The 12,257-nt window shown below is 40.5% G+C and overlaps 1 protein-coding gene across 5 annotated transcripts in view; it reads right to left on the minus strand.

Annotated features, from left to right (window-relative positions):
- Positions 1-504: 504 nt before the first annotated feature.
- NOL4 (nucleolar protein 4) overlaps positions 505-12,257 on the minus strand; it is a 191,629-nt gene continuing 179,876 nt past the window's right edge. For all 5 annotated transcript variants that reach the window (XM_069005950.1, XM_069005949.1, XM_069005951.1 and 2 more), the window contains 3 exons: positions 11,962-12,142; positions 7,986-8,066; positions 505-2,385 (listed from right to left, as the gene is read on the minus strand). In XM_069005950.1, coding sequence (XP_068862051.1) covers positions 2,192-2,385; positions 7,986-8,066; positions 11,962-12,142 — 456 coding nt within the window. In that variant the 3' untranslated portion in view covers positions 505-2,191. The remainder of the gene's footprint in view (positions 2,386-7,985; positions 8,067-11,961; positions 12,143-12,257) is intronic.

A 12,257-nucleotide genomic window follows, 5' to 3' on the forward strand; every position in this document is an offset into this window, starting at 1 on the left:
TCTTGGCTCTGGATGGGCTTTTGAATTCCTGGTGAGACAAAAGCTGAGGCAACCCCACATCCAGGGCAGAGACGAATCGTAGGCATTCAGGGCCATGGGGAATGATGTTAGGAACAAACGCACCTCTCAAGTGATGGGCAACAACAGCTGGTAAGGATTTGCAACAACATTCTCATATCCAAAAATAGGGGCCTCTAAAAAGACATCCAATGTTTTTTTAAGAACAAATGTAGAGTGGCAAAATGGTGTTCCCTCCAGCCACCTTTAAATTATATATGCTACTGACTGAATCCTACTGGATTTACTCAGTAATTTTGAGAAATGATGTTTGAGGGCCTGCATGAATTGGACTGCAAGGCCCTTTTCCCTGTTTAAAGGCCATAATAGTTATAGCTTTAAGTGCTATTTGATTTAAATGTTATAATGTTTCACAATCATGTATTTAAACACAGAAATCTGTTTATTTACCCAAACAAAACAGAGGAAATGATTCCAGCCCTCAGGTTTTGAATTCTCAGTTAAATATGTGAACATCAGTCCACAACTTAGAGATGTTTGTGTATCTATGTACCTCCAAAATACTCATATTTCATAGGCTTTTTCACATTAATATTCACCAACAGTATCACAAAAGTTCTTTTTCTTTTACATAACTGTAAGCAACAGTAATTCTAGAAACACTAGAGAAAAAAAAAGCATAGCAATGTCCACAGTTACAAGAAAAAGTGCACATTACTTGGTCACAATCACAGTCATTACTTGGAAAACTATATGTAACAAGTAGATATAAAATATCACTGATGCCTTAAACTCATTGTCAAAAACGGAATTACATAAAATTTTGTACATGAAATAAGGCAAATTTAGGAATGCACAAGAAACTTGTTATTCAACAAAAGCTAAACAACAGAACAGATAGTACAATAAGCATAAACTAAAGTACTTTTTTCTATATACTTAAAAAGAAGCCTGCCATAGTGCACAAAGAAAACACCATTAATGTGTAATCAATATTATAAAATAAGAAATAGAGGGGTTGGGAAGAGTGGGGAAGGTAAGAGAAGAGTTTTATTATAGTTGCAGCTGCATCCACTTACAGTTTTGTACAGTTTTAGCTAGGCCTGGGAATTATACAAATTATACCAGAAGTGTCAATGACCTTCCTTGGTAAGAATTTTGTTTAAATTAAGGAAAAAAAATAAATACACACAAGAGTGCAAATTTTCAGATTGTCACTTGCAACCTCTTAACATTCATCATCTACATCCAATCACAACTAGAGGGACTTGTATAAGACAGCAGCAGTGATCATGGAGTCAGATGAGCTCACCGTAAGAAATCAATTCATCTTTTTTTTTTCTCAACGATATGTCTTTTTTAAAAAACGCTCAACTCTTTATTAATTGCTAATAAAGCTGCAATATATTACAGAATGGAGTTGAGAATGGCATGAATGCAGGAAATGCATACTTCCTTTGGAAGGTATACCATAGATGACAATTTACAGTACACAGGGGAGGAATTATCCAGCATCAAGTTACTCGTTGTAGAAAGAATATGAAGTTGGGGAGAAGGGCACAGCCAGGGGTTCAAGAGAGGAAGGGGGGACTTAAAATAGCTCCTCAAAACATTTTCAGGACCAGTGAAAAAGTTTACCAAAGTAAAAATGAAAAATCTTGAATGAAAACAAAAATCTTTTGTTTTGTTTTTTATAAAAATTACATTTTTTTAAAATACAAGATCCTTTTAATTGCAATTGTGCCCTGTAGCAACAGGACATTTGGCAATGTTTTGCCATATACTGCAGCTTTAAGTCCAATGAGTCAGTATCACATTCCACTAATATTGCACTTGGATCTTGAACCACTTGTTTTAAAAAACCATCACAGCATCTTCTGTTTCCTCCACTTGTTAGAATGAGTTAATTTCTAGCCACGTTTTCGATATTTATGCTGACACACTAAAACAAAAGCAATAGGCTGGACACAGTAAAGTACCTCGGAAATACCAGAGGTCGAAGTTCACTTGAAGCACCTTAACACATCACTTTATGGATCAAGAACAGTGTGGCATTATGGTAATTAACTCTCCTAAAAGACTGTGCAGTAACTGAAGTGTGTGCTCTGGGAAATCAAAATGTCATTAGTGGAAATTCTGAGATAAGACCAGGCCGGTGTGAAGGTCACATGACTCAGTTCTGCTGCAAAATAAGGTTTTCCAGTTCATCTGCAGAGCGCAATAAAAACGCGGCTGATTCTCGGTACCCTGCCACAAGCTGCCTCACTGCGTTTATTTCAGTCGGACTCAGCTGGGGTCTGGAGCTGGAACTACTGGAGGATCCAGAGCTGGTTGCTAACTGCCTCTTCATACTGAGATCTGTTGGACCTGCAGACAGCAAAGGGAAAGAAAAGATGCTTCAGATCTGCTGCCAGAGACGTTTCACAGCTTTGTAGATACAAACGCAGAGTAGTAAGATCTGCTCTCAGCTGAGCGCAAGTAGCAGAAATAAGCAGTAACTGTCCTGTTACCAGTCGCCTCAACAGGAACCACAGCAATTTATATTTATCACAGACCTCACTTACAGAACATGAGGGGCAAGTCCACTGCCAGCAGAAAATTACCCTCCAGGGGCATATCCCAACAGTCTGAGCCACTTGCACCCCAAACCCTGCCCTGGGATCTGATGATGGTGATCAGGCAGAAGGTTCATCTCCCCCCATCCTCCCCCCAGCTCCAGCTGCCATCATAGACTTCATGGCAATATGCACACTTGCAATTTTTATCACAGAAAATCCAACTTATGTTCTCTAGATAGCTGTTTTCACATTTTGTGCTTCAATCAGCATGTGGCCAGATTGTGAATCCCTTGCAGACGTAGATAAATGGTCATCCACATGACTTGCCTGACGCTGTCTGATCACTTACATAAATAGCTGCTCATGAATGAGATTAGGCTGGTGACAATCTGGCTGCCACAGTGAGGAGCACACTATCGTCTGTGAGGGCTGCATACAGCTGGCAGTACTTTGCAAGGATCTTGTAAGGCCGGAACACTGACAAGAGATTCTGCAGCAATCACCATGCTGTTGTATTGGCAGCTCACGGCAATATCCTTCACACTTTCCTTCAAAGAATATTCTCAAGACCACAGATACTTCATATGGAAGGCAGCATTCCTGAGGGCAGTCTGCAGGTTACTGTGATGGACAAAACACCTGCCACCATGAACTTTGGCTTTGTGGGGAAATTCCCTGGCCATTTGATCAGTTGTTAACTGGCTAAGATGCATGGTGCTTTAATGAAATGTTTGCATTTTCCATTTAACACTTTTTTTTCCTTCCCGAAGTGTAAATTTGGACAGGTAGAATAGCACTGAGGACTTTTTTGAACATATATAGAAGGATACAGATGGCAAGTATACCTATCAAACAGTATATTTTGTGCAAATCTGGGAAATACTGCTCATTACTTTTGACAGTGTAGCAAATCTATATTTCTGTCAGGCAGAAGATCAGACTAGCCTGATCCTAATCTTAATACTCTCCTGGAAATTGGGATCAAGCTATCCAAAGCAATGTATCTTGCTTTCCTATGAGAAAAATGTCACTCTTCAATTTGATTAGAACAATATATGTCAATGCCAAGGCTTTCCAGAAAAGACTGGAATAATTTTAAAATTCAGCATATTCAGTGGTATAACACAGAACACATTAATTCATACTCTGGAGGTTCTCCTAAATAATCCCACTGAAATCATAAGATTCAAAACCAGACTCACAATCGTAAGCACTAATGGAAAGAGATGTCTGATTTCCAGAAGCTAAAGATCTGGTCATAAATCTAATTTTTTTTTTCTTTCTTATTTGTCTGTGCAGAGGTACAGCTGAGACCACAAAAAATGTGGAGATTGCCATGTCCCCACACCCACTGAAGTTAATGAAAAAGCTCCCCTTGACTGAATGAAAGCAGAGCTCAGACTATGAAAAGAAACTACTCAAACAGAAAGGGTCCTATTAGATCTGATTTCCTGCTACACAACTAGCATGAGCAGCACTTAGCCTTACAGCTTGTATTTTCTGGTTTTACAGTAGCATAAATGAACTGACTTTTAAATGACTTCCAGTGTACAAAGGATAAAATAAGCACAATTAGCTCAGTGAATTTTTTTCGGTGTGACCGTACACTGCTGGAAAATGATGACAGTATGAAGAAGCTCAGAGGATATTTTTAAGTAAAATCTTAACCCAGCACAGAGAAGAATGGTATACCAATCATAAAGCCAGTTGGGCTGAATGGCTGTAAGAAGCCATTAAAGACATCTATATTTATTGAGGCAGTAGTGAAAAAGCTGCCACTGACATATTGTGCTCCACATGAACCTACTTTATGTTCTTTCCTTGACTTTCATTCATGTCACTGCCAAAAACACACACACACACACACACACACACACACACACAGAAACAAACAATATCTAGCAGAACAGAATTCTGCAGCAGAGCACATCATTTTATGAAATGTAACTGAAGGGCTTTTCTCATTTGTAATCCAGATTTTAAGTGACATAATAAGATATCAGTTTATGCCACTCATAAGTAAAATATACATGGAAATGTGCTTGGTCATACCTCTCAGGTTTTCCTTACACAAACTGATGGTGCAAAGAACTGCTCTGAAAGGAAAACTAGAAGACCAAGTCCATCATGCACAAACCTAAGTCCTCACAAGTCTATGGGATCTAAAGCTAACCTATGACAGCCCAAGCTTTATATCTGGCAGAACACCTCACTCAGAGATTAGTCCCAGGATGTGTTATATCAGTCTCAGCTTTAATAGCTACGATAGACACTCACTGGCAGTAATAGAGATTCACAACAGTTGGCCAGGCTGCTAAATACTAAAATGCTATAACTTAATTGTAGCTTCATCAGTCTTATCTGGCCATTCAGAAACTAAGGAATAAGTGCAACCTATAAGTGCATTCTTACACTGTAGATATTTCCCATGTAATTTTATGCAAATCAGCTACTGACACATGGAAACCTAAACCCTAATCATACCTACCATGTCTTTAACCAGACAAATAAATCACAGCTATTCTGAAGGCTTAAAATAGCTGGTTAAGGACACTTCACATACATCTATCTCCAGAAGCCATCACTGCAGGTTACTAATCTGGAAAGAGCTGAACAGCTTCACCATCATGTCTTTTAGTAACTATCTTTACTATTTTTTTAGTGTATTTAACATTATTTATTAAGCTGCCAGTCCTCACAGGAACAAGAAAGTATATACTTGTAAAGAGGGCAATCTGAATATTTTTGCAGTGAATTTTAAAGTGTCAGGTTCCTCCAAGATGTTACTGCACATTTTAGCATGCTGCTTCCTATTCTGGAGTACTTCAGGACCATTAAAAATCTTGATTGCAAACATTATCAGGTTCCACAACGTCTGTTGAGCAAGCAAAGATTAAGCATATATCACAGAGATTAAGACAGGAGACTTATTTCCATTTCTTTCTTTCTCTTAGTGCATATTGCCATAACACGAAATTGTCACCTTCCATGTTTTTATAACAGCACAACATTCTCACAAGCAGTGGGTTAAACAAATTGCTGAGACAAATTTTTTCTTTTACACTTTTTCAGAAGACTAAAGTATTGTTCTTCTGCCTCTTGTTGAGACCACCTGATTGACACTTTAACACAGGAATATTTTTTATTTACCACCTTTGTCCAGTTACATTGACCTAATTTCCTCTGTGAGATGCAATTGTTTTGTTGGAACCACATCAAGCTCAATATGAAAACTCTAAAAACCCACTCTTCGTGTGCTAGACAAACATTTATCCAATTAGCAGCTAGAAATGTCTGCCACTAAATACACTGTGGAACAAATGGCTTTTCTGTGAATTACAAGACTTTAATGGAACTAGTTATTGCCTCATGCACTACGCATTACCAACATGATTTATATCAAATTCCAAAATATGGGTCAGATGTAGATGGGCTGATACTGATTGCTTATCAGTCTGTCTCACCAAAATTCCCTTAAGAATTGTATGTTGTCACTGGGTAGCTACCAATCTTATAATTAGCAACTGCTGAAAGAATAATAAATGTTTCAATGACTCTCAAAATGGTTATCACTATTGTAGATAACAATATAGAATAAAAAATAATTTTTAAAAGCTCTATGTGCTGAAGCATCTATGCTTCTACATTTTCATTAATAGTTAAGCAACCTTTTCATCAGTGATAATGCAAAAAGCAGTGGCACTTACTTAGAGAAAAATACATTTGCCCATGTTTTGAAATTTGTTGTGTGTATCTTTTCTATTGCACCTATTCTCCTCCCCCGTTTATTCCCCATGAGTGGCTTTAGAGGAGAGGTTGGACTATATTTTGTATACTCCAATAAAACTAAATAGAAAAAAAAAATCAAAGTATGCCACCTTTTCTTTCCAAATCAGTTGTATTTATTGTAATAAGAATGCTTTATTGTGATATTATGCATCTGCCAATGCTTCTTTTCTTCCTGCCTTCAAACACAGAGCAGATGGGCCTAACAATATTGTTTCAAGTGCCAGGAGAAATCAAGAAAACAGGGTCTGATGAATTGGACCTTTTAAGCTTCTTTCTCCCTTCTACACCTCTCCCTCTGGAAGACACATCTTCTGCTACTTTAGACAGCAGAAAAAAAAATGCTGCCTTGCCTGAGGAAAGTGATATGAAAACACAGAAATACCTACAGACATCATTCATTTTCAATGATCAGGAAACACAGTGGTCTGTGATTAAATGATTATGTGAGATCCTTCCTATCCACCACAGGAGATTAATTATGTGGTGTTGCTTTAACAGTTGTCGCCTCAGCTTTGTGCAGAGGTAGGAAAGTAGCATACTTCCACAGACATTCCATTTCCATTCCTATGGTGGCAATGGACTACTACTTGCATGTGCCATGTATCTGACAATTTGAAGAGGATGAGGAGGAAGGAAGAGGAATGTGGGGAAGATCTTAACACAAAATTCAGCCAGCATTTTACAACAAGAAGTTCCCACCTTTGCCAAAATATAGGTTAAACCATTTAACTTCTCCCAACCCCACCTTTAGTTTTCTTTAAATTGGAGTAAACACACTGTCCCAGGTTCCTAACTCTATCACTCTTGATCTGTTTCTTCATGCTCCAAGCTCCATCTGTTTTAGAGACAAACTGTGTTCTCTTTCCCCTCTCTCCACTTTGATGTCACCAGGGTAGCACTGAGAACACAAAAGACTGTGCAAGAGTAGAGGTATAAAGACCTGGAGAGAGCAACCACAGCAAAAACCCCATTCAACCCCTACATCCTGGCTACCCAACCTGTGAGCAACTCACTCAGCATTTTGAAAACTAGCTACATATTGGATACTCTCATCTGTTGTTTTTTCCCTCTAGTTTGTCACCAAGAAGTCTCTATCAATCATGAAAGGGCCAAGATTTTACAGCAGGTTACAAATTGACCAGATTTTTGGATGTGGAAAAGAGGCACCTTGCCACATGACTTCCATGTACTTCCCTACTTCCCTTCCATGAACAAGTGGACAAGAGTGCTCAGCACTCCTCTCCCTGCCGCAGAGCAGCACAGCCAGGCTGATCCCTGCAGGTCAGCAGCACCTGCTCTGGGAGACTCCCCCAGCTACTCCGTTGGCTTCAGCAGCACTGGACCGTCTGAAGGACCAGGAGGCAGAAGGACCAGGAGGGCTGACTGGCACATGGGTAAGAGGCCTGCCTAAAGCAGGGAACAGCTGGGAGGGCATAGCCTCTGGAAGGGAGCAGCAGGGAGGGGTGAGCAATGTGGTGGAAGTCCAGCAGCTACCAGCTGGGCCATTAGGCCATCATGGTCTGCAGGCCTGCCAATTGGAGAGGAGGCTGAAAGAGAAGCCTGCCAGGGCTCAGGATTTGCTGTGGTGTGAACATATTGGGATTCAGATGAAGAACTCACCTGAGCTGGAAGGGGACTGGACGTTCGTGGTGCCTGGGATGCAGTGCTGAGTTGTGGCTGTGGTGGAGGTAGGCTGCAGATCTGTGGAGAGAAATGGAGACACACCACTTTGTCTTACTGTGACACGAGGGCATGTCCTGCATGGCCAGCCTGATATCAAGTCTGAAACACCCTCTTTTTACACACACAAAAGGAATTGACTGACATTTCTGCCTAGAAAACTGGACAATGATGCAGAAGAAACAGTCCCAAATCACCTCCAGGAAACCCAGCTATGGCAGCAGAAACACATTCCACACCTCTTTGAGAAAATGGACTTCAGGAAATGGTGCAGCTGCAAACACCATGACTCCAAGGAGCCCAATATGACTTCAGAGAGTGCTGACAGTCATCAGGAGAGGGCAGGTAGCGCCGGACTGACATACATGGGGAGACAAACCGGTCCCACTCTGTCAGGAGAGGCTCAGGTTACATGCAGGGACTTCAACAGCTCCTGGTGGTATCAAGAGATTTTGCTCGCAACATTATCTCCTGTCCTCACCCTCCTGCCCTCAAGCTGGCCATTTTTCCAAGCTCGGTCCAAGAGTGATAGACGGGGGCCAGCTGAAGCCCTTGTGGCTGGCTAAGAGCTGAGAGCAAATTTGGTTACATTCACTGAGCTATTCCACCTTGGAGGTTCTCCATTCAGTTCTGTTACAGGAACTGCATTAGACTTAAAAAAAGAGAGCTGTTGAAATACACCCTTCTCAAAGAGCAGCTCTCCTTTACCAACTAAAAGAATCAAACACAACATGACCAAAGGCTTCTCCCCAGCCCATCCAGCCCATGGACAGGCTGACACAGACTCTGTCAACCCTCAGACTGCTTGGTGAATGTTTCCAGCCAAGCTGGATTGGCCAAAAAATTTAAAAGGAGGGGGAAAAGACACCTTGGTGCTGTAAAACCGAGCCTTTTCCTTCTGTGCTTTTTTCCCAGCCCATAATAAAGGAGGGGTCATTGCACAAGCTGCTGCATTCTGTTTGCTCATATTGAGCAGTTTCATGAAGGCTTGCCCCATGCAGTTGTGTGAGGAGCTAATTATGGCTCTGTAATTAGCCATGTGGAAGGACAGACCTCCCCACATGGAGGGAAGCACTGCAACAGCAGGCACAGAGAGGTCCCTCAGCCAGAGCCACCAAACAGTTGGGCGAACAGATAGCTAAGTCTCTAAGGTCAGAGTAGGGATGAACTTTATACAGAGGAAATAACCAAATTAAATGAGTCACAGAATACAAAATACATGCATCAGTTGGACTACTAGACAGAGAGTTAATTGGACATTAATTATAATATTACTGTGGGGGAAGGTCCAGAAATAGGTAATCAAGCAGTGAGTTTTAGATAGCTATGGCAGCTATTGCAACTTCTTTTTCTTCTGTTTTAGCAGATACACAAAACCAGACAGTATTTGTTTATACATACATTCTGACAGAGGTGTGTATTTATTTTTACACTAGGAGAACATCTGTAAACGTGACAGGAAAATTTGGTGGGTTACTATATTGAAAAGGAGTTGCATTTTTAAATTAGTTGTTAGCTCCTGAACACAATTTGCAAGTAAATATCCTGTTCTCCAGAGAAGTAATTCATTAACCATTTTAACAGCCTCGCATATGTTTGGAACACGAGTCCTGGAAACAGCATAATGATTGCAAACAACTGTCCTATGAGGTCTGTCAGGACAGGTCATCCCTGTCAATTGCAACTCCAACCACTCCTCTTGTCTATCAACAGACATATCAGAGAGGACTGACAGATCTCAAGGAACTGGCCTCCAAGTCCTCCAACTTGTCCTGTGAGGAAATCAGCTGCCAGAGCCAGAGCAATTTACCCTTAATATCCAAGACATAATTAGTTTGGTTACTGTTTGGTTTTGTGTCAGTGAGACTAAGAAATGGATGGAGTTGCCTTTCCACAACTTTCCTGATCTTCCTGAAATGGCAAGTGGGTCACAAACCACCAACTTAACTAGACTGTCAGCATCAACTGGTTTCCAAGTCCTGGCACACAAAGACTTTTGGTTCATGGAACTTATGTACTTTGGCTCCTGTAGGATCCCTGTGGAGAAGACGGACACCTTCACACAAACTTCCCACTGTGCACAACCATATGGGAGAGGTGCAGTGGCTTACTGGACCTTCAGAGTAAAAGGACATACAGGCAAAATTGACCAGTGCAAGTGGGGAAAGGCAAGGAAGAAGAATTGTTTGAGCATATGTCTGTACACAAACCTATCTTGAGCTTTAACTGTGAAAAAACACTGGAGTCCCCTATGTTAAAAGCATAAAGAAAATGTGGCTTCTAATCAGAAAGCAAGACTAATTTATGGTGTTTAATTTGTATGTCATTTTTTAAAATTGCATGCTGAAGCAACATAGAATACTTTTGCCTAAACTCCACAATTCACTGAAAAATGGGAGTTATGAAAATGTATCCTATTACAAGAAGTTTGAAGGGAAAAACAAGTACACAAAACAGTTGTGATTCCTCACATTTTAAGATTATATAAACCAGGACAATATTGATGGCTTTTGCTGACAAATAACACATGGGGAGTTTAATCCTACTCTTAGTTGGGTAAAAGGGCAAATGCCAACTGTTTTCAGTGGGAACTGGCTCAGATCCTCTCTGGACATAACGTAAAAGACAATTTGAAAATTCTCATGCATTTTCACAAAAAAAAACAGATTTCCACAGCTTGTCTTACTCTTACGAAAATATTTGATCAGAGACCATATCCAGTGTTTCAGATGTACTCTTCATGTGTATGGAAACAATTGTGATTATCATTCACTGTCTTTAAGTCAAAGACTTTTGACAATTAAAGTATTATCTTTTTAAAGCCTTTCGAAAACTTAGCACAAATCATCCACAGACCTTTGAGAATTTTGCGGGCAGGGGGTGAGGAAGAAGGCGTGACTGAAGGTCCCCAGGACACCACATAGCAGTAACTCCCTGCAGGCTGCAGCCCTGACAGCATTTTGAAAATTGCTGAGCATGCTGAATATAGAGGCAGTAGCCGAGCAATTACCATCTTGCCTAAGTCAGCCCCTCTACCTGAACTGGTACTCGTCAGCCAGAGAGGGATCAGCCAGGGCAAAACCCTAGGGATTTCTCCATCCTCTGAGACATTTCTTTAAATACAGTCCTGGGAGTCAATAAACCCTCAGGCTTCCAGAGTAATCACTTTTCTCTGACAGAGAGACAATACCCTTTTTATCAGAAGGGTACTGCTCTGCATTTGTACAAAATCAATATGAGGGATTATTTCAAACAAATACCACAATTTGCTTACACTTTTTTTGTTTAAAAAGCATGCCAATATAAGAAGAAAGGAATGTTGTCTACATAAATGACACCACTTGTTTTTTTCAGAGGGACATATGACCTCATGGTGACACATATTTACCTTATCATTTTTAGTCTAGGGCATAAATGAATATGCTGATTTCTCATTTAACACTTGGTATGCCAGATCCTTATCTGCAGTAAATTAAAGTAGCTGATGAGACCATGTGAGAAATCTATATCACTTAATTTGTGTTACACAACATGGAGTTCAGTGTTTCGAAACTCGAGCCAAAAATATACCAATGGCCTCATTTTGTTATCAGTGTAGGAGAGGACAGTAATGACAAGGTCCTCATAAAGTCATGCAAACTGACTGAAGATCTAACCTGGCATTTTTTAACTCAGCTTTGTTAGAGGCTTATAGTTCAGTCTTCTCTATTGTGTATTAGTCCCTTGAAACTGGAAGGAGACTAGCATGCAGGGAGCAAGTATTTTGCTCAGCAGTAGCTGTTTGCAGGATTGTGCTCCTGCTCATTATGTGATAATGGCCTATGGATACTGAACCCCTTGGACTGGCTTTCTGTACAGCAGGGGGAAATACACAATGGCACATATACACACAGGCACAATTTGTAAGGAAACTCACCACTGCTAGATGCATCATTGAGATTTAGCAGCCCACCTCCAAGCCCTCTGTAACTATGGTAACTGTAGGTCCCATTGCCGTTGATGTACAACACCTCCTGTGTGCTGGAAACAGCTGATGCTGAGTAAGTGACCTGGGCTGGCTCTTGTTTGTACTGCTTGTCAGCTGGAGCAGCCTCATCCTGCAAAAACAATAAAAGGTTTGGAATTACGGTTACATTTCACCTTGCACGTGAAGGTCTTTTGCATTGTAAAGATTCTACATCTATTGCTTTCAGAAAAGTATAATGCATGTTA

Source organism: Aphelocoma coerulescens, chromosome 2, assembly GCF_041296385.1.
Source record: "Aphelocoma coerulescens isolate FSJ_1873_10779 chromosome 2, UR_Acoe_1.0, whole genome shotgun sequence".
Classification (NCBI taxonomy): domain Eukaryota; kingdom Metazoa; phylum Chordata; class Aves; order Passeriformes; family Corvidae; genus Aphelocoma; species Aphelocoma coerulescens.